General features: G+C 48.7%; 1 protein-coding gene across 3 annotated transcripts; it reads right to left on the bottom strand.

Annotated features, from left to right (window-relative positions):
• Positions 1–59: 59 nt before the first annotated feature.
• PCYT1A (phosphate cytidylyltransferase 1A, choline) lies at positions 60–22,020 on the bottom strand. Of its 3 annotated transcripts, none has more exons than XM_054835294.1 (9): positions 21,908–22,020; positions 14,629–14,769; positions 11,815–11,914; positions 9,589–9,705; positions 7,726–7,877; positions 6,834–6,912; positions 5,959–6,101; positions 4,716–4,904; positions 60–4,125 (listed from the first exon to the last, which is right to left on the bottom strand). In XM_054835294.1, the coding sequence occupies exons 2-9, from the start codon at positions 14,743–14,745 to the stop codon at positions 3,919–3,921; spliced, it is 1,104 nt and encodes a 367-aa protein (XP_054691269.1). In that variant the 5' UTR covers positions 14,746–14,769; positions 21,908–22,020; the 3' UTR covers positions 60–3,918. The 3 variants fall into 3 exon arrangements, with proteins under 3 accessions (XP_054691269.1, XP_054691270.1, XP_054691271.1); XM_054835295.1 differs by having other exon boundaries at positions 21,884–22,017; XM_054835296.1 differs by lacking the exon at positions 4,716–4,904.
• Positions 22,021–22,542: the final 522 nt, after the last annotated feature.

The following is a 22,542-nucleotide window of genomic DNA, read 5'->3' as shown; positions in this document are numbered from 1 at the left end:
GAGACCATGACGGGAGCCGGCTGTGCAAGGATGGCAGAAGGAATCTGGCACACACAGAGTAAAATGACTTTGCATTTATTTGGCTAAACATAAAAGCCAAAAACCCAACTCCAGAACAAGCCAGTAAGACACACGGTGTGCACACAGGCCCATACAGAAAAAACAGCACAGCAAACACCGACCGGGAAGAGCCAGCTTGAAGCAGCCGCTGCTGCGGGGCTGGAGGTGATGGCAGGACCGGGCAGTGCCGTGGCTGGAGATGGGCAGCAGATGCTAAGCAGTGCTAAGACCAGAGCCTGCTGCCAGGCACCATCAAAGCTTCCCCTGATCTGCTCCCTGGTGCTCTCCCACCACAATACCTCCAGCCACTGCGACATGTTGGGTAAGCAGAGTCAGAAAGCCAAATATTCCCCCAACTTTTAACTGATTCATTCTGGGGAAAAAACAAGTTTTCTGCCCCATGAGGAAGGGGGAAAAGTGACTCAGAGCTTTTTGCAGGTGGTTGTGTTCAAACCGAAACCGCTCAGTCAGAAGATGCACTGGCGGTTAGCAATGAGATTGCCACATTTGGCAGATTCCTGGCAACAGTGCACAGCCATTACCAACGTGGCTTCCTAGGCACCAGCAGAAGTGCTGGCACCCAGCACTCTCATGGTTTTGACAAGCAGCAGCAAAATATGGGACTTGTCCCTCCCACTCCCCCATCAGACAACCAGACTCACCTCCTCACCCGTGGCAGGCAGGAAACCCACACTTTTACACCAGGGCGGCCTTAGCAGCAAGAAGCCCACCCTGAGGGCAGGGGGCAAGACGCAGTGTGAGTCCCACCAAAGGCACTGCTACTGCCAAGAGCATTCGCTGCTCCAGCGCCTGCCTCTGGTTACAAGAGCCAGACCCCACAATAATGTCCCAACTCTCTATAAAATGCACAAAATTATGTCAGTGCAGGCACGTGCCATGATTTCCTCAAGAGATTAAAGACTTCCTCCTACAGTTCTAAGCAATATGCTGTTCAAGTGCCACACTCTTCACGTCTTGCTTCTACCAGCACCCTTGGTGCCTTTCAGCTTTGTCCTGCTGCTGCTGTTCTGTGCCATCACAAAATCCTCTCCCGGGGGCTGGCTGCTGCCGCCAGCAGCCTCACACCCCAGATCTATAGAGGAACTGAGGTAGGGCTGTCTCGCAATAGTCAATGCCTCTGGATTTAGCAGCATCAAGCTCCACATGTTCTTCAATGCATGCTAGTCAAGTTTTATTTTTCCACTCTATCTCTTACTTTGAGCTTAATTCAAGCATGCCTCTTGCGGATGCTTCTTTTCTGAAGAGTGTGGGATGGGTTAAGGGCATGCAGGACAGCCCTGAAGCAGCAGCAGGGTATATCTACAGGTAATAAGAAGTTCCTGGAGAACTTTGCTTGCATGTCTTGCCCAAAGATCAAGCTCTGTCCTGTTACTGATAGGACAAGGCAGCACTGCAGATGAGGCTGGTCCAGCAATCCAGGAGGGAACAATAAAACAAAGTTGGGGGCGGGGGGGAAGACTAGTCTGGGGTTTGAGTGTCCATTTTAATTTAAGTGCAAGGAGGAAGCAGGGATTATTGGTTACAAGAAACAGCTCTATTGTTCCAAGCTACATGTAAAACCATGGCTGGCTTCTTACCAAGCACCCCAGGTTTTGCCAAAAGACCAAGAAATACGTTAAGGTCTCCGCAGAACAAACCACCATTCAAAACACCATTGTTATCCCAAAATTACAGAAGACTTGTGTAATTTGTGTTTAAAATAGTAGTAAGGCTCTAAAGCAGCCTGGTCTTCGTGATTCAGCTTGGGAAAAAAATACCCATACTGAGGGAAGGGTGAGGAAGGGAAGGTGAGGAGGATGAGGGAAGACAGAATGTAGGTGATATAAAGTGCTCTGCTACTCATAAACCAGGGGATTAACTGGCTTGTACCAAGTGACTGTTATTTGCTCCTTACAGCTTAAAATCCACAGCAGCCAGCCACATTCCCAGAGCCGTGCACATCCCTGCTGAGAGAGGTCCAAGTTGCAGATGTGGAATCCCCAAAATACCCTTTCCTGTATCAGCTCTGGCCTCAACAGCAGCACAGAGTCTCTGTCAACCCCTCTGGGCAGTGTGACAAAGGATCAGCAAGATACAAGCTGGAAAGCAGCAGCAACCTGCTCCTACCACAGGCCCTGCATGGCGCAGAGCCTGCAGCAGCACTTGACGATTTGCCTCCTTGCACCCATTGCTCCTCGAGCCCCCCATCCTGCTCTGAAGACACCCCCCCCCCCCCCCGCAGTCTTGCTAACCGGGCTCCGACCTGTCCTCCTCTGCTCCCAGCATCACCGGAGGATACAGGCAACTCGGCCCAGCAGCTCCACCCAGAGACAATGGGTATCACAGGCAAACCTGAACAGAAAAGCAAGCGGAAGCTTCACAGCTACACAACAGCAAGTCCAGTCCCTCCAGTGCTGGCTGCTGGGACAGAGCGCACTGACCTGCTCTGTGCACAGACACGCAGCTCGGGGAGGGCAACTGCTTGCGGGGAGCCGCAGGCCACAAAACTCAGTGTTTATTACAGACACAACAGCAGGCACGACTTGGACCATGGATTCAAATGAGCAGATTACATGTTTAAAATCTTAAAAAGCTGCAGTGCGCTCTGATGTTCTCTCTGGTCCGCCTCAAGGAGCGGAGTAAGTGGGCGCGGATTTGTGCATTTATTGCGCAAGCCAGGTAACTGTCATATGGGACTGGGACCCTTCAGTGGGGTAAAACGTGCCCTTTATCTGTCCAGCTGCACACACCAACACAGACAGCAAACTGGCTGTACGAATTCATGTTTTGTCCTTATAGCAGCGACTTCACGGCACCAGTGTAAAGGACCGTTCCAGCCCTTAGAGCACAGCAACTGAAACACAGACAAACACGCACAGAGCACAGTGTTGAGGGACAGACAGTAAAACGTATTACACACCACATACTGGGACAAGGAACTTCTCAAAGGAGCATACACACATTCGTTTCCTACCTGGGCTCTCAGACACCCAAGGAAATGCACAGACAGCAAATGCCCCGAAGCAAAGATTCATTCTCTTCTCTCCACCAGCAACTGGGGGCTGAATTTTAGCTCAAGATTTAGCAGTCTTGTTAAGATTGGCTGGAAAGGCCTTTCCCCTGCAGTCCCCATACACATCTGGAGCTGCGAATGCCGTGTGCTTACGGGGTGTGTGACTCTATTGTGCTGTGACTTCTTCCAGGGTGTAATTCCTGCGTACTAAGCTGGTAGCCCCCTCCCCAGCACGTCCTCACTGCGACACGCTGGGAAGCTCAGCTACAAGGTGTGCGAGCGCTACAGGGTCTGCTGAACAGATTCCTATCGGCTCCAGTGCAGCAGAGATGTCTCTATTTCCTAGAAGCCTCTCTACATCACTGCTTCCTGTGTGCTCTTGAGGTCATTCTGGTTGAGGAACCTTTCGTTTGGCAGCGGCACAAATACTGCCTGGGGTTGGGGGAAATAAGACAGAGGAGCTGAAGGAAAGAAGGGACAGATGGGTCTTTCCACTCTCCCTCTTGCCTGGAGGTTTAACAGGGAAAAAGAAACCAAAACAAAAGCCACGCTTGAGTGCTACTCTTTGCGCTTTAAAAGAGAATTTTCTTAAAATATAAAAACCATCTTCCCCCTGAAAACCACTAGAACGTAAACAATAAAAAGGGGATTTGGGGAGGAGAAGGGAGAGGAGGTTTGAATGTGCTTCCAGGCAGCAGCCCTTGCTAACAGCAACGGGTGCCTCCAAGGCCCTGTGCTCACCGTCAGCCCTGTTCCTATGGCTCTCTTGCTCATTTAGAGTTCCCCAGTGGGTCCGGATTTAGGATTCAGCGATTAGCGGTTCACAGCAAATCCTGGCTGGTAGCTTAATCCTCTTCATCCTCACTGATGTCGTAGGTGACTGCAGACTCGTTCCTGGAGCGGTTAGCCGGTGAGGAAGGAGGAGTCTTGGTTGAAAAGGGCCAGCGGAAGGAGGGAGACGGGGAGCGGTCGTGTGTGGGGCTACTGCTGGGACTCTGCTTTGGGCTGATGGCCTGCAGCATCCGGCCCTTGCCCTCCTTCAGCATGTGTTTCTAGCAATGGAAGCAGGAAGACAGTTAGCATGGCTCAAATAGCGATGGAAATGGACACTACTTACAGCTTGTGCAGCACTTTGAGTTGTGTCCCTTCAATGCTTCATGCAATGTAAGAGCAGAAAAAGCCCAAACATTGCTCTAGCCTTTGGAAACTGCATGCAGTGTAATCATCACCCATTTTCAAGCACTTCTGGCATGAAGTGCCTGCGGTATTTACCCAGCAGCACAGGAGAGCCTGGCAAAAACAAGTAGCTTCAGACTCATCCCAGGCCAGTGACAAAGCGCCTGCCAATCTCTTGGCTGCTCAGTGGCCTGCAGGACACAAGCTGGAGTTTACAGGCCAGCTTGTGGGACATGGGGACTTTTCACGCTACAGCTGTAACTGGCTTTATCCAGCTGGCAAGGGTGAGGGTTTCCTGCAAACAGGCTGTTCACACCTAGGACAACTGGTCTGGAGACCAGCAGCACATCAAGCATTGCAACAAACTGTAAACCTTTGCTCTGCAGAATGTGGGCTCCAGAAGCCCTACAATGACTGCTGAGCTCTCCAAAATCCCCTTTCCCCTTTTCCCAGAGCAGCTCCTTACCAATGCACCTTCTGGGCCAAACATCTCCAGGAAATTGCCAATGAACTCCCGGGACTTCTCTTCCCACTTCTGAATGAGATCGATACTCTTCTCCTCCACTTTCTGGACAAATTCCTTTGACTTCTCCTCTACATCCTTCACCCTCTTTTTCACCTTATCCACACGCTCCTGGAGATGATATTTCTTCTCCTGTACAGTAAGTGGTGGATCAGAATACAGCTCACCAGATCTGAGTGGTGACCATCTCTGCTCTGTGTTATTACACTGAACTGCTGCTTAAGACTCAGCATCTCCATTAGCCTTGTGACACTTCTCCTTCACTTCAGTGACACTTCTTCCCTAGACTAAATGGCAGACACACAGTGGGACTGAGAGACATTTCGTGGCAAGCACTGGCACAGTACAATGAGCGAGACTAAACCCAGAGATAAGCACTATCTCATAGCAGTGCATGGAAGATGGAAATATTTATACAATATAAAGATTAGATTTGAGTGACCTGCTGTAGGTCTCTCTGCATATCACGATAGCACAAGTCTTTTTGCTGGGTGTTTTTAAACAGAGGCAGAGTTGCATGCCAAGGAGAGGTCAAGCAAATGATGTTACCTCTCCTGTTTAATTTTTTGTATACGATTGTATTTTTAAAAATAGGCATAGTATCTGAGTGCAAAAAAAAAAAAGGTTTACTACTTTACTTCCAACATCAGAAATGCCTTCTGCCATGTATTCTGCTTGTGGGCTAGCGCTGCTCAGCACAGGATCAGAGTGTGTCCTTCTCTCCTACTCAAGCACTGCTGCTCCTGCAGCTCCAGGAAGGGAATAGGACAGTGAGAACTGGATCAGATTTTATACTAACAAATAACTCTACCTTAGGAAGGTGGCTGAGGGAAGAGGAGAGAGATGAGACACAGCAGCTGCTGCCAAAAACAACCTACGCTTCATTCAATTCAAGAAAACACACATTTCGCCACACATCCTATCTCCAGCTCTTTCAACAGGTAAAATGTCACCAAGACATTTCTGACAATGGAGCACTATTAGCAAAACCCCAGTTCCTCTGGGTGGGTCCCAGAGGCAGTTTCAGGGGCAGAAGTAGTCTAACTTCTACTCCAAGGACATGGGTTTGGTGCAACTGCTTAGCTCTGCAGACTGGCCTTTTACTGGCACAGGACTTGCTACCACTAGACAAGACTACATCTCCACTCTGTAAGATTCTGCTTCACACAGCTTGTAGTGAACTCACGTTGATGAAGCTGACGTTGAGCTCTTTAGCTGTGTAGCCCCGCTGCAGGTTCCGTCTGGCATAAACATCATAGTCCCGCACAATCCGGGTGATGATATCTGACGTTGAGATCCCCTCGGTTCTCTGAGTTGGAGCAAACATGCCTAAAGTTGGGGAAACAGGACAGAGGACAGCTGTAGCAAGACACATGGCAAAAAGCTGCTGCTGCCTCTATTAGGAAACAATCTCTCCTGTCAAGAGCTCATCTCCTAACTGTCCTCACACCACCACATCTTTGTCCTTCAATGTACAATACCACAGTCCTCCCTTCTGGGACTATAAGGAAGACCTAAGAACGTCAAAAACATGCAAAATACCACATCTTCTAATGAAAAGCTCTTCACTTTAGCTGGTTTAAAGGCTATTGACTATAATTCACTGCATATACAATAATGTGGCGACAAGGACAGGACAAGGGGTCCTACAACTTAGTGGGTGGAAATGTAACAAGCTCTGATGGCTGGGTTTGGATAGATTTAAATAAGCTGCACTCCCACTGAGTTATCCAGCAGTTAGAGGAGTCACTTTGCTAAATTAATGAGATTCTCCATTTGTGAGAATCTTTAAACCACACTGTAGTATTTTTTCCAAAAGGCAGCTGTTAATTCAATCACAATAACTAGATTGGAAGTACGACTTAATGCTGGACAATGGAACAGATCTAGCCTCATGAAGTAGGGCCCAAAGCCCTTCTTCCTGCACTCAGCCTCCTGGGCAGACCTTGTTCCCAGAGGTCCCCTGCCACTTCCCCAGGCATAATCCTGCCGTACAGGGGCACAGGAGAAACTACAGCAGATCTTTGACAGGAAGCCCTGGTGAATCTGACCCAGACTCACCTGCTTCTTTTATATGCTTATAAACATCATCGCTGCCAGCAGAAGAATAGGGGATGTCATCGTGTGCAACAAAGTCAATCTGAAAATTAAAAAAGCAATGAGAGTCAACATTTCACCTTGACTGCGCAGGTCTCCTGCTTTCTGTCAAAGGACGTCACTTTTTGCTCAACACCTCCACGCAGGGGAATGACAGAGAACAGCAAGACACCTTCCTCTGTTGAAAAGCAACACAGAGCAGTCCCAAGTTCTCACTGACAATTGCATATCAATGTTGTAAGCATATGCCAGAGAGGAAAGGCTGGGACTAAGGACACAGCTGTTTTAAGCTTCACAGAGAAGTAGCTTGTTAATGGCAACAACGGGAAACTAAGCAAACTCCCCTGAAGACTCCTTCACCTCCCAAAGCAGTTCAAAAAGATGTCAGAGATTCCTTTCACTATCTTACGAAATGATAAAAGACTCTCAAGGCAGCTTGCCTGGTGTCCTGTTCCAGGGAAACCGATGTAGATCTAAAGCTGCTCCTGCTGTAAGCAGGGAGTTGGACCTGATGCTCTCCAAAAACCCCTTCCCCACATTATCTTCTCCCTACTGCGTGTTTCACACCAATCCATAACCAGCATCAACTTCTGGAATGGTGACAAGCCTCTCAGGCTTTTTCACCATGTCACAATCTCTACCTTATTTTAACATTACCTGCCAGCTCAGCAAATGCTTCTAGTCTCCCAAGAAACCCACTTGATTCCCGTAACCCAGCTCATTCTATATTTAAGGAGTTTCAACAGAAATGGGTTGCTCAGAAAGAGGTCACCCCCATGGATGAATTCTTGCTGTAAATAGCAAGCACAGACAGAAGCTAATCAAAATTTAGAATGGATCAGATGTCACAAATTACCCTGTGCTCTGCCAGGAACTCGGGAGTGAGCGTCCACGGCGCATTTCTCACCACTTCGTCCACATAGCGACAGTGCTGCACAGCGTCATACCGCTCGTTTTCATTCATTACTGTGAAGCCCTTGAAGTTATGGGTTAGCTCATCACTGCAGACTGAAGAAAGAGGCACAGAGAAGAGTGAGCCTGAGGTACATACCCCACTGCTTTACAGCAAAAGGCCCTTGCATGCAGTTCCAGCTGCTGACGGAGGCCGGTGCCGGCACTTTGAAAGCCAGCTCTTCCAGCCACAAAGCACCAGGAACAGGGAACGGTGCAGGGCACTAAACTCCTGAGCAATTCTAGGCAGGCTGTTCAGGGGATTTCTGCCCAAGCTGGGGACCTACACCCCAAGCCTTCAAGGTCTCTAGAACCTACAACACTTACCAAGAAAACCAGCCAACACAGAAGACAACTCTCCTGTATGAAATGGCACCTGGGGCTCTATCGGGCAGAAACCTGCTTATTAACCCAGGAATGTCTCAGGCCTGGAAGCTGAAGCCCATGAAAACAAGCACCTGCCCTAAGCTCCTTATTTCATAAAATGACATACCACAGTCTAGTTCTTGGAAAGTTGTATTAAAACAAAGGGTTAGTTTGCAGCAAATCAAGTTAGCTTATTATGTTCTATGAGACAGTAAATGAACAACTCTTCATAATCTGCAATGTAAGACACTGAGAAGGAGGGAGTTTTATTTGGATGACTCAAAAGTAAACAAGTCTCACTGGTATTGGATGTATTTACATTCTAGACAAACAGATGATAAAGAGGGGGTGAGATTGCTCCCAGCTTGGAGCTAATGTTCACTTGGGCTGTGGCCTCTCATCTCAGTTCCTGGTGCAAGGGGAGCAGTACATTACCCTCCATCTCACCAGCCTCCCAGAGGCGGAGATTGTGGGGATCTTGCTACATGAACATGTTAATAGCTTCACCTGAAGTTATTTTCCTGTTTGATGTACATGGCGATGTCTTTCCGCCTGCAAGATTTCTAAGCTCAGAGCATTTTGTAGGTTGTAGCAACTATTTCAGCTCTCCTCCCTCCCTTCCCCTTCCAGAAGCTACTGTAGCACACAAAAAAATGCAGAAGTACCACTATAAAAATGCCCTCAACGGCGAGTGAAACTGCGATAAGGAAACAAACCATACAAAGATGTTATGATCGCTCTATCACAGAAACAGTTTCTTTTTGCTTCAGGAAGCTACTAATAGTTGAGAAAACTAGTTAAAGGTATTTTCAGTTCTGATACTTTAACATAACTACGCAGCCTGACCAGAGGTCACCTTCTGACAGACAACATGCTCAGCCTGACACGTCTTTAAGGTGGGTGAAGGTACGGCCACAGAGGCACTGTGTGGACAGAGGCCAGCGTATTACAGCAGCCAGAAGAAAGGGTTTCTCCTTTCCTGCTATATTCTTAGGGGAGGCCTGGCTGAAACACCTCTGCCCCTCAGGCAGTCAGCAGGGTATTCCTGGCATCATCTACAGACCTTTGAACCCAAGAGACAGAATGGGGAACTTTTGTTTGTACTTTCGTACTCAGACGTGCAACTCACCAGTATCTGTCACAAAACAGAAGGGTCAAATTAGAACAACCTGATCAGAAATCATTTCCTCAAGCGTTCATTTGGAACAGGATATCTTTCTGCAGATGTATTAACTCTCAATATATTGCAGTAAGACTTCAAGAACATTTGGGATAACTGGCTACAGTGAGAGCCACTAAGGCCATAAAGACAAAAACCCTTCTATGCCATCTGTATGCACAACCATGGATGGAGGTAAACCATACTCCTACGACAGCCAAAGTCAACAAGGTCACTCCTTACCTCCAACAATGAGGTATGTGTTTGGGAAGAGGTTCTTGGCCTGCATCAAGGCCCGGGCGTGTCCAGAGTGAAACAAGTCAAATATTCCATCAGCATAAACTCTGACAGGGCGATCCACTGTGCCAAAGAGACAGAGAAACATTTGTGAAGATGTCTTCCTGGAGAAGCAGCTGCTGCTCATGCCTGCATTTGGGGACCTTCTGAAACTCATGGGCATGTTGCAGAAAACTGGCAGAATACAGAGCCACAGCCAGGAAAGATTTGTGAAGCGAAACAGCTGGTGCTCTGCCTTTCCATATGGAAACAAATGCTGCTGAGCACAGAGTTCAAAAACAGACTCAAAACTTACCACATCCACCGAAACAAGGTGAAGGGAGATCAAGGGGAAAGCAAACCCTGGACGCCTCCCTCCTATAGAAATCCAAACGCAGCATTACCTTTTTGCACAGCAGTGAGCTACCAGAGAGGAACTGGCCAAAATGTTTCATAGGTGCCTGTTTTCCCCCTGCCAGCCAGGATGGCATCTCAAGACCTTTTCAGCATCCTCCCCTGCAGCCCACTGCCGCAGCTACCAGTCTGGCTGAGGGACCAGACTGTTCTGACTCCCCATCAGCATCAGTGGCTCCCCCAGTCCCATGAAGTCCGTGGCTGTATCCAAAAACCCAGCTGGAACAAAACTTTCATCAGGCCAGGGGAAATTGTAGCTCTTCTCTTTGAGGTCAGCACAGAGGTAACGTGACAGTCTAACACTGCCATGTAATAGCAGGAGGGTCCCTGACTTCTGGTCTCCTGGGACCACACAGGACTCCAGCCCTTTTGCTGCTAGGAACAGAAAGCCACATATTCTTGGTATCCAACATGCTTGGGAATGGCCTGCTGCTCTCTGGCCCAATTCAGGTAGGCAGACTCAGAGGAGCGGTGTGAGCAGAGGCACACCAAAGCTGCAGCAAGGAAGGGGAAGAGATAAGACCTAGCAGGAGAGCTGATACCCCATGGGTCTGAGTAGGGCCCTGAACATACCTAGAGACAGAGCCTGGGAGGCAGCAAGAGGATCAGTTAATGCAAAGGTAGGGCTGTTAAATTCCAGCTAAGCAGAGGAGTCAGTTTGAGGACAGCCTCTTACAATCACTTTTCAGCAAATCCACCTCAGATGCCAGGAGGCTCTGGAGAGCCAAAGATCTGAAGATCTGAGACTGCAAAAGCTTTCTGTATGCCAGAAGAGGGCTGGTCCTGGCAGGCCTTTATGAAAGTACAACTGTATTCTGGAAATTGGCTGGGACACGCTTCCCTTTTCCTCCATCCCTGCAGCAGCTACAGTTCCTGAGCACAGGCATAAACAGCAACAAGGAAGCATGCAGTGTATTTCAGTCTTAGCAAGCAGGAGAGCCATTGCTGTTGAAATCAGAGACCTTTGTGCAGGCTCTGGAGACTTTCAGCTGGGAAATTAATGCAGACTGTGAAGAGCACTGGATTTGCAGAACCTCCTGCAGGAAACCACTGCCAGGTCTCAATCTGAGCTAGCTCATATCTCAGCAGCAGTCAGGTAGGTAGAAGTGCCGAATTTTTATTATCTCAGTTTCCGTAACAGAGAGGCCAAGTAAGACAGCACCATCTGCACACTCTATTTGGCAAGAGAAGGCAGCCATTCTTCAGGAGACAGTCCTGCCTCTGCCTCCCCCTTTGGACTTGCAAAGAGAACAGTGTTTCTCCCAGCCTGGTTTAGAGAATAAAAGGACATGTTCTTGTTGCGGGGCTGGCCTACTCTGTTTAATGGGACTTTAATTCAAATCCAGGCTAGAATGTGACATTCTGGACAAAGATGTATATTGGTTTTACTTGCCCATTTCAAGTTGCAGAAGAGATGACTTTTAACCTGCTTAACTTTAAGCTGCCTCAGACAAAGTAGTACAGAAAAACATTCAACTCTGATACTACTCCAGAGCTGTCAGCAGTACAGGAAGAACTAAAACACAAATATCTATTTGCTTCAAATAGACTTGCTGGTGAAGGCACGTCTCCTTACACACAGAGGCTCCAATTTCAGTTGTAAAGGCAAGCCCAGTTTCACATGGGAACAGTTATCCACTCACCAAAGCATTAACTAAGTCATTGGCTGCAAACCTGGTCTGACACACAAGGTTGGTTCGGTCTCAGAGATATCAAAATCATACCTGTCCCTCCCCAACCCAACATTTATACAACCCTTCCAGTCTGGTTTTTACTTACAAGGGGTCCCTCTCATCGCTTCTTCATATGTTACTCTGATGTATGGCTTGCTGTAATCGATTTCCACTTCATCTGAAAATGGAGCCGGTTCCCTCAGTCCCTAAACCACCAGAGAAGGTTAGCTGTGAGAATGAAATGTAGCGCCAGCACTGCGACTGCAGTGTCCCAGTCACCGAGTGACTCACTGTGTCTCTGCATGATTCAAACATACGCGCTGAAAGTCTAATTAGTGCTAAACCTCAAAACAGCCCTGCAGGGTGATTAGCCTGAGTTTAGAGAGAAAGAGAGAGAGACAGACTTTTGACAAACAGCAGTTCACAGCAGCACAATCCAAGCTTCATCAAACCTCGCTGTCGCAGCTCCAGCTATGCCCGCCCAGGCAAGACCATGACTTTGCTGTGCCTGAGTGCTTGTGCTGTGCAAATCGTAACAGCTCCTCGATTTAAGTATACGAACGAGCAGCACAAATTCCCAGGAAATGTGTGTATTGCCACACACAGTGAGAGACTGATCTCAATCTGTGGCAGAATATCTCCAACTGCCACAGGAAAACCCCTCTAATCTGCTAGCTTGACCACTGCAGTATGTTTAATCTGCAACTGAAGTCCAGGTATTGTTTCTGGTCTCCTCAGAATGGGAACAAAACATCTGCCCTTCCCATAACAGAACAAGCAGCTTAATTTCCTTCTGGCCAGAAGGCGTGGGGCAGCAATGGATGACTCTTTCCTGAGCCAGATGACTAGGAAACAAGCTTGCTGATCATTACAATAATACCTCCAAGCTGCAAAAAACTAATCAGCAGTTTCCTCTTTGGCTTCCTGTCCCATTGTAGCATCCTGCCATGGTGCCCAGCACCACTGTGACCACAAAGACCACAGCTATTATTGCTAATGTCATTCCTTCTTAGAGTGCTCAAAGTGAAGTGCGCAGGAGAGCAACCATTGACCACTACATTCAAGCAAACTGATACCACTGAAAATCTCCTTTAACTTACTGAGGCTCTAGTACCCGCGTTTCACACACCACCTCCTCTACCAGGATCCTTACTGTTAGGTTAAGGCCTGCAGGTCTCTCCTTTCATCACTGCCCTTATATCTGGGACTTGTGAAGATCCTTTGCAGTTTGGCTGGCACATACCTGATATGAAGCTAGGAATAAAAGCATAAAAAACCCCTATCAAAATTATCAGAGGATCACAGGGAAATGTCCTCAAAAGCTCCTGCCAGAGTCTTGCCCTTCCTCTGCAGTGCCTACAAGGGTCAGGACTCAACCTGATGTGCACAATACAACATGCTTATGTGTCAGTGGGCTTGTTACTACCATCTGCTGCCGAGCCCCACTGCTTCAGGGGAACACTCTGCCAGCCAGCTGTTTAGGTGGGAACGGTAAAAGCATCAAGGTAGTGTTGCTTAACTGTCGCATTATTACTCTCGCTATAATAAATAAATCTTTCACAAAAGGAAGAAAAAAAAAAAAAAGAGAAATCTTTCATCAGGAGGTCTGCATTAGCCCTGTGGCTAAAAAACAGCCAGGAAGTTTAGAAAGTGGCTAGATATTATTTGTCTGTGCTGTTCATAGGCAGACGCTTTATTTCTAACACAAGGCTGACACCAACTTGAAGAGCAAGTGATTCCCATGGAATAACTGCACACTTCTCTGTCCTTACCAAAATATGTGGGGTCTTTAAAAGAGACAGGGTGGGTTTTGACAACAATTAAGGATATTAAGACTCTAGGATAAGTCACACGAGCTCAAGCCTCCATTCCCAAAGCTTGCCTCTGCAGGTCTCACTGCCTGTGCTGCTATTATTTCATCACCATCTGTCAAATCCCCTGGGACAGGACTGAAGTACTCCTGAAGAGCAAAATGTTATCAAAGAGGAAAGCTGCAACACATCACCGTATTCTACCAAGGACTATGACCCCAATATGACGTGGCAGGGATGGTAGCTAGCTTTTGACAAAGATAAGGGAAGAGCAACTAGAGCACATGTGATATGTAGGACAGCTGCAGGAACAGGGCAGAGGAGAGCTGTAAAAAGCCCATCATCACAATATTGTGGCAAGGACAAGTTAAAGTCAACTCTTTACACTGGCATTAACTGGCACAGACCCCCTTTAGAAGAGGCCCCGCTAGCTTTAGCTTGTTAAAACTGTCACAAAGTTGATCCAGAAGGAGAAATCCTTTTGGTTTTCTGTTGGTTTTGTTGTTGCTTTTTTTTTTTTTATGAACACTCCTGAAGTATCAACAACATAAATGCAGTCTCCTGCCAGACCAGGAGAATCAAACGAACAGTAATCTTCCCAGTATTTCAGAGCACAGATTCAATAGACTGCTTCTGCAGGTGCTTACAGACTTCAGAGCCTCCTGCAGTTCCCCTGACTTGAACAGGACTGCTTTCTCCTAGGTGCATGAGTTGTTACGTGCTTGTTTGGAGTATTCCTCCCTCCTGCTGCGTCACCTAAGAAAACCCACCTGTGAGAAACAAATGCTTACTTCTCCATGGATATCTATATGCGTGCCTGTTCGGGTTCAGCTTAAGTGACTACAAACAAGCTGAACACATCACAAAAGCAGCTTAGCAACGCTTGCCCCAGACCTAATTTAAGCCCATGTTGTAAGTATCTTACTCGTATGAATAAAGGAAAATTTTAAACTGTCTTTGCAAGAAAGATAGCTACTGTTATTTGCTTATTTCCCACCCCCCTCATGTTTTCTGTGTCCACAGAAAAACCATCACATTTATCTATCTGCTGTTATGGCTCAATGTCCTAATCTCACAGGCACCTAAAGCTCATATCTCTGCTTACTTACAAATGAGCGTCGGGACATTTTTGGAGGGACTCCATCCAGCTCTGTTGCCCCATTGGGGCCAGATCCATCTTTTCTTCTCTTTCGGGAATTCAGCCTGGAGGACGTTGGCGGCTCCATCTTGCCAAGCACGTCCAGTAAGAACTGGAACAAAATGAAGGGGGGGGTGGGGGGAAAGATATTTCTCAGCTCTTCCAAAACAGTATCAGTCAACAGCAGGCACAGTGTACAGAAGGTCACCGCAAAGACACAGCCACCTAACAAGGGGCTTAGCCAGTTGTATTTGGCATCAGCTGCCAAGGCTTGACAAACAGTGCCTGGTGGGAATACTGAATCATTTAATGCAACTCAGAGCTGTTCTGCAGAGAGAAGCGTGCAGCCGTCAGCTGGCTGGAGAGAAACTCGCACAAGAGTTGCAATGCAAGTTATAAATCATTACTACAAGGCTAATTATGCTACTTTAGCATCTGAAAAGCAACCTAAGGATTATGGCATGCCCAGTCCACATTCAGCCCTCCCCCAGCTCTCATTTTGACGAATGCAAACACTCTTCTACCCCTCTGTGCCCCCCTCTCACCCACCAAGACAGCTGGTGGGTGTGCTGCATCCCTGCACAATCCTGAAAAAAGGAAGGAGCAGGTTTAAGCAGAAGGACAAGGGTGAGGGAAGGGGTGCAACCCACGGTCATAACTTAAATAACTAGCTGGCTTGCTATTTGCTTTGCTGTTTGTGCAAGACCAAGCTGCAGCTCCCCAGTGGGGACAGCTCACCTTGCTCCCCTCTCATCCCCCATCCCCACTGCGGTGGTGACTCAGCTGATGGTGAAGCAGCTGCTGAGACCACATTAGGGCACACTTACTTCTGGCACTTTATGTACCAGCTTGTAATTAGCGGTGGTTCAGCTGAACTGCTTCTGTGATGAATAGACAGACAACCAGTGTGGGACAGAAATCGTGACAGCTATCTGGAAGTAGGCCATCCTTGCTTTTGAGCTGGAGTCACCAGGTACCTTCCTAAAAGGGTCCTGGAGCATTAGGAAGCTCGGCACTTCACACAGCTGAAGCAAAGCTAGGGATTTATAGAAAGGCATGGCAGCAACCATTCCCTTTTCAGCTGCTGCAGGAGTTAGAAACATGTGCTAGCTTTGCAAAGTTTATAACTAAAAAGCAGCATTCTCTCTCTTGCTCACTTGAAGTGTGCAGCTCTCCAGTGCAGCACACTTGGCACTTGTGACTTGCTGTTTCTGGGAGCAGCATGACCCCTCCGCCCAGGAATGATGCTTATGTGCATGTCTCAACACCCTAATAATAAGAGCCATGTGGAATTTAAAATGTCTTCCCACCCACACACAGTGGGTGAGCTGGAACACGTTAGGTGGGGCAAGTGCAAGGTATGAGAAAGTGCAGATGTCCCTCTGAACACCACTCCTCTCCCTCGCAGAGAGGGTCTCTGCCGAGCGTTACTACTCAGGGCAAGCTGGGACCCCCCTCGGTAAGGGCTGCTGGGCAAAGCTCTGCTGCTCAGCAACCAGAGAAGTGCGGGCTTTGTGAAAGAGAGCTGTTAAGAAGCAGATTTAATGATCGGGCTCACTCAAATGACTCCAAGTTAAGGAATGTTCCAAAATAAGGAGTCAAATGCAGTTTAATAACACGTGAGCATACCGATCTCCCCACCTAGTATCAACAAGATGATACCTTAGGAACAGCATTAGGGCCAAACACAGCTGAACTGGTTTTGGGCTATATGCGTGTAAGTATCCCAGACTGCTCTGCTAGTCCTACGCACTGCACTAAGAACAGGAAAAGAGAATCTTAGGTGAGCGGGTAGCCAAAAAAATATTGGGATGAAGACAAAAGCGAAGGTGAAGAGCAGCCACAAGGACATTTCAGAACTGCATGAGCCATCCAGCACTCACTCCATAATGCCTGCGAGTCAAGTTTGCTGAGTTTCCCCCATTCCAGTAATTAATTTACTATTTCCTAACAACATATGGGAACGTGCAAAAGCAATCTCAGGCAAAAAGCAGTTTGCAACCCTGAGCTCCAAGGCTTCAAACACTTAAGCAAACATTTAACTTTCAGGCAAGATCTGGACTATAAATGCAGCAGCTTCCAGAGCACCTGTGAAAACACAGGGTATGACAAGTAATTCTTAGGTTTTGCAAGGTGCCATCAGTTATTTACTTCACCACCATGGTCCTATCAGAAACCACCCAGTTCAGAAAAAGCAGCGGACCTCTGGTTCAAGTAACCCCAGTGTTCATGGAAATGGCAGGGGAAAACAGCAGCAGATTTTCTTGCTACTTGGTCAAAATAATTTAACTGTTTCAAGTCACCTGTTGGTCTCTGACCACTTGCTTTCCTTCCCTTTGGAGACAATTAAAAGGTCTGTTAATATCCTGAATGCAGACATTCTGAACCACTGCCCAGCAAAATATTAAAAAGCACTAGCAGAGGCTTTGGTGATGAAGCATGGACATCGCAGCCTCCACACACAAACAGGTAAAGCTCTTCCCGTGTTAACTTGGCCCAGCAAAGCAACCAGACTTCTCTGACACAAGTACACTCTCTGCTGAGTTATCACCAGCATCTCGCTGCTGGGTGCAGAGCCCACGGCCAGCCAAAGAACCGCAGGTTACAGCACAGGGCAACACCGTGCTTTGTGCTGATGTACAGCAGCACTGTCCGAGCCCAGGAGAAACCTCCAAAAGCTTCTTCCAACCCCTCCCACACTCCACCATCTGCTTTCCTCCACCCTAACTCACTTCTTCACTTCTCAGGGTATACATAGTCAAATGATAGCAAACAATAGCTTAAGCGAATGGATTTGATTTGCATTAAAAAAGCAGCAGTGGTCAGAGAGTACCAGCCACCCAGCAGCAGCTCTACCCGATGTGACAAGGGAGAAACCTGCTTTGAGCACATCACAAATATGCTTTATCTGCTTTCATGTTGCTGAAGGAGCCTCTGCAGTGTCTGGAGAGCTGGGCACCTCATGAGTGACGCAGCTCTGCTAATTACTCAAATTAACATGGAAATGAAACAATAATGTTACCATTCTTCAGAGCTTTAAAACCTCTGTTCTGTGGCTAGTGCATGTCTGGGAAATCCTCCCAGCACCAAACGTCTTCATTAAAAACTGGGAACACGTTGTTTTTAAAAAGAAACCACACCATACTGTGATAAAGCTACTGATCTTACAAGGTTTCATTTTGACCCAGATGACTAAAATAGCATCCCAAACAATTACTTACTAACAATGGGATCCAGCATCTGTAGCCGAGTTTAACACAAGGGCACACAGCTTTACCTCCCCAAATGCGTAAAACACTGACTGTTCTAAAATTAATTACATTTGCAGCAGATGGGGAAGGGGAAAGAGAAGATAGCTTTCAAAGCTCATTCTGAAAAACTCCAAGATAAAATCCAGGCATAAGCAGAAAAAAGAGCCCTGCTGTAAAATATTAATATTGTTCTATTTTGTTTAAGGCGTCACCCTCCTGCATTACTAAGACTGTGCTGAACATGAGAAACTGCTTGCTAGGAGTGAAGTTAACAAGTGCCCCATTCGGGAAAGCCATGGGCAGATCACAGTCTTGACGACACGTTACAAAACTCTTGGGGCTTTGCTTCTGAAACATACTTCTGTGGTGCATGTCCTGTATCAAAGCAGCGCCTTGCATCACCCGCCAGCTAGCTCACCTTGAGAGAGAGAGCGTTGTACGGACTCTGCGAGGAGCAGCCGACTGCCAGATGGGAGAAGGGTTGCTCTCCCTGTCAGGGAATCACTCCTCTCAGTCCCCAAGTGCAGATATGGAATGAAGGAGGGGAAGCGATCAAAGGGAGAAATAGGAATTTTCTTTAAACTGTGGCAATAACAGCCTTCAGAAATCATCCAGCATTTTGCTGACAGTAATACTACAAAGCTCAAAAAATTTCCCACTGAAATGCAGCCACTTCTGGGAGGGAAGAAGGACAAGCATTGATTACCACAAAGAAAAAAAAAAACATAGGCAGGGAATGAATTTAAAACTTCTCCCTTAGTATGAGTTAACTACACCATCATCCAAGCTGGAATTTAACCACAACACCAAAGTTAACACCTCTGGCAGATGGAGGAGGTCAGAATAGGTGCAGCAAATCTTTTTGCTTAAGCCAAAGCCTTGTCTCACTGTCCACATCTTCATGGACAGTACTGATGTTTTGTTTAGCCTTGGTGGTGTCAGAGAACTGCCTGCCTCACACTACACCGGAGAAGCAGATGAGATATTTCTGCACCCTAAGCACACTGATGGCACGAGGACCTGGCCCATCCACATTCTGTGTGTTTTGATGTCCCAAGGAATTTCTCGAAGAATATTATCTGCAAATTTAGGATTTCTTCTGCCACTTCCGCTGCTTTTCACTTGGCAGATTTACGCGCCAAGGCAAAAATAAATCCTGCTACTTAAAACTCGAAGCCTGTGCAAAACAAGAGCTTACTGCAACAACTCAGTAAATGCTCTGGCCCAAAGCTGCCTCACTTCCCACCAGGCATCTGAGTCAGCGCAAGACCGGCAGACTGGAGCAGCGAGGCCCCCCTGACACCCACAGCTCCCAGGGTCCCCTCTCGTCCCTCTAAGCTTAGAAGGCATTGGCACAGTCAGATGTGACTGTCATGTGCTGCTTTGCCTACAAGATCATTCCACTTTACAGGAGCAAGCTATTTCTCTTCTGCTGACTCATCTGCAGGCAAATACTACTAAACTTTGCACTCTGCCAGCTGTCTGCAGAGAAGAATTGCCTTGACACATGGACAGTACATAAGCGAGAGCCTCAGGGAAAAGGAAGAAGTCCTGTCACTTCAGATCATTCCCCTGCCAGGCTGTAAAGGACCCAAATGACCCTGCATTCCTCGGTCATGGGGAGAAGAGAACCCTTTTCCCCCATCTCCAACCCCCAGTTTACGATTAACCTTACTGGTGTGTATCCCTGTAGACACCTGTTGTAGACAGAAAGGCTCAGAAGAGGTTAATGACAGAAGACTCATCACAGTGAGAAACTGATGAAAGCCTGCTTACAAGACAGGGGTTAACGTGTACGTAATTACTGGGAGACATTGGAATCTCTCTTCAATCCATGCTTAAAAATCTTGCCCCATCCCCAAGGCAACTTCATTCCCAGCCCAGGTTTGCAAGGCCCAGATTCGCCCCAATCTCCAGACTGAGAGCATCTGGTTAAAAACTGAGTGCTAGTGGCTGTGACCCAGCCTGCTCACCTCCAGAGGAGACTGTGACTCTCCCCAGCACGGTGGCTCTCCCCACACTCAGCACCTGCTCTCCTGCTCTATCTGGATGGTCTAAGCCCTCAAGCCCCTTATAAAGGTTACTGCAGGATCTGGCAGGCAGAGTCCAGTCCGCACTTAAAACATAGTCTACTTCAGCTACTCTTGTTGAGCAAAAGCAGCTATCCTACAGCGCGTCAGTAGCCACATGAACACATAAAAGGGATTCCGTTTCAGCCGGTGCATCCAACGACATCCAGACCTTTGCTATACTTGCTAAAAAAAAAACCAAAACCCAAGCCTTGCATTCCCTACTGCTACAGGCAGGCTGATAACGTTTGCTCGAGCAGAGCCTGGGCATGCAGAGGATCTGGTACCCATGGTCCTGCGATCAGTGAAAAGATGCTGCTGTTCACCAACAAAGTCCCAAACCACTTGAGATAATTCTAACACCACCACAGCTGAAAACAGTGCAGTGTGATCACCTAAGCAGCGCTGCTATGAATAACATTAAAAAAAAAAAAAAAGAAAAAGATAAACTGCTGGCAAGACCTTCTCCATGAATTCACAGCCCTTCTGGGTACATCATAACCCCGACGAACTGACTGTCCTGGCATGCAACAAAGTCTCTGCTACAGTTAGCGAAGCAGCAAGAGCAGGGTTTATGCAGATTATCAGAGAAGATTTGGACCCTGCCCAGAGGCGATGAAGTACAAGGATGGGTAGTCATGCTGTCCTGACTTTTGTGTTGAGTTGCATCGTGTTTTGTTTTTAGGGCTTAACAACAGGGCCTTTTGAGACTTCAGGAGGCAACCTCCTTTAGTAGATTACACATCAATACCAAATCCTTGCTCCAACAGTTATTGTTGGTGGCTCATTCTACAGTAATTTCAAGACAATTACAATCCAGATCTTGGAGCGAGAAACTTCCAAGTCATGAATTTTAATAATTCCGTATACACAGCAAATTCCTTCGGCAAATAAAGCAAGGGTATTTGTCATATGAATTTCAAAAGCAAATACGGTGGCTGTCCTCAGGCCCAGGAGTCCTGTGGATGGAAACCCACCAGTACCTGTTTCTGACCACGCCAGTCTTCACCAGCCACAGGCTGGGGGACCTGGTGCCGCAACGGCACAGGGTGGGGACAGAGGAGGGATGGCCACCTGCAGTGTCCTGCGCCTCCCTCCACAGCGAGCCAGGGCTAGCGAGGAGCATCACAGCTCTCAGAGTTTCTGCAGACTTTAACTCTAATTACAAACCCATTAATCAGCACAGCCAGGACTTCGGTGGACACAAAAAGCGGGTTAGAGAGGATGTGTGCCTGCACAGCAGCTAGGTCACACCTTCCTCCTCTGCAGTCAGGGCCACCTCCTCCTTGTTCTGCTCCTCTCTCCCCAGGCCCTGGCCGCGTCCCCTAGGTTGGGGGGTGTGCCCCAAAGCCCCAACGCTCCAAGCCCTGGGGGTGTACTCCAAAAGTTCCCCAAAGCATCTGCTGCTGCCTCCTCTCAGCCTGCCCCCACCGCAGCCAGTCCTGCGTCCCCCGAGCATTGTGCCCGAGCCCCAGCCTCTCCCCAAGCCCCCACAGAGGGGAAACAGCACATCACTTCCCCTCCCCAGCTCACATTGCCCGCTTGCCCAAAGCCAAGCGCCCCACGTCCCTACCAGCCAGCACGTCCCAGAGACCCCGCGGCTGCGCACCCAGGCGGGGCTGCCCCATACCCCATGCCTGTGCCACGGCCATCCCCTTGGCAGAGAGCTCCCGGGGACGGACCCCCGCCTGACCCCGCAGGGGCAGTGTGCGGTGCCCCTCACCTGCCCCCAACCGAAACCCACCCCCCTGCCCCAGCCCCTGTGACGGGCACCCCTCCGGTCCCACAGCGAGCTCCCTGTCCCCTGCACCCCCGGCGACAGACCCCGCAGCCCCCCAGGGCCCCCACACATGCCCCAGCGGCAGAGCCCGCAGCCCCCCCCCGGTGCCCCCAGGCTCCCCCCTACCAGCGGGACGCCGGCCGCACACACCTCCGCCGCCCAGGCTGGTCCCGCCGCCGCTGCCGGAGCCACTCCCGGCCCGGCCCCGCCCGCTCCGCTCCCGCCAACGCGGCGGCGGGCGGAGCCTATGCGTGTCGGGCCGGGGCGGCAGGAAGGGACCGGCCGCGTCCGGGAAACCGCGCTCGGAATCTCTGTTCCGGCTCGCAACGCGTCCCCCCCGCCCCCCGCCCGAGGCTGGTCTCGCTGGGCCGAGGGTGCCCCGGCGCTCCGCGGCCCTTCGCGTATCGAATATAAATTCAGGGGACTATGGAAGGAGGGAGTCAAGCGCCCCTAGAGCAGACCTGGCTGCTCTGGACCACGGCAGCTTCGCCGCAGCCCTTCACACTCGCTGCACGGTGGGTCTGGTCCCGCTGACGGTGGCGGTGCGGGAATCCCGGCCTGTCCTGCTTCAGCAGCTGCTTGATCGTTCTCCGGGGAAAACACAGCACAGGTGGTAGAACTGAACAATCAGAGACTCAAACCTGCTTTGCACCACGCCTTTCTGAAGCAGCTGCCAAAAGCCTCCAAAACAGAGCAAGTGCAAGGTGAAAAATTGCGATTGAATCATCGTGATATAATAAGTGTCAAAATGAGTCTGAAGGCATATACTATCTCCTGGCAAGCGT

The sequence above is a fragment of the Grus americana genome, chromosome 9 (genome assembly GCF_028858705.1).
Source record: "Grus americana isolate bGruAme1 chromosome 9, bGruAme1.mat, whole genome shotgun sequence".
Classification (NCBI taxonomy): Eukaryota; Metazoa; Chordata; class Aves; order Gruiformes; family Gruidae; genus Grus; species Grus americana.
This window is presented reverse-complemented; position numbering and strand designations above follow the sequence as displayed.

Excerpts from the sequence above, each read along its gene's own strand:
- PCYT1A (XM_054835294.1), bottom strand. The coding sequence starts at position 14,745 with ATGGAGCCGCCAACGTCCTCCAGGCTGAATTCCCGAAAGAGAAGAAAA. Across the intron at positions 9,706-11,814 it reads AGCGATGAGAGGGACCCCTT|TGGATCGCCCTGTCAGAGTT; the intron begins GTAAGTAAAAAC and ends TCTTTGGCACAG. Across the intron at positions 7,878-9,588 it reads CACATACCTCATTGTTGGAG|TCTGCAGTGATGAGCTAACC; the intron begins GTAAGGAGTGAC and ends CTCTTTCTTCAG.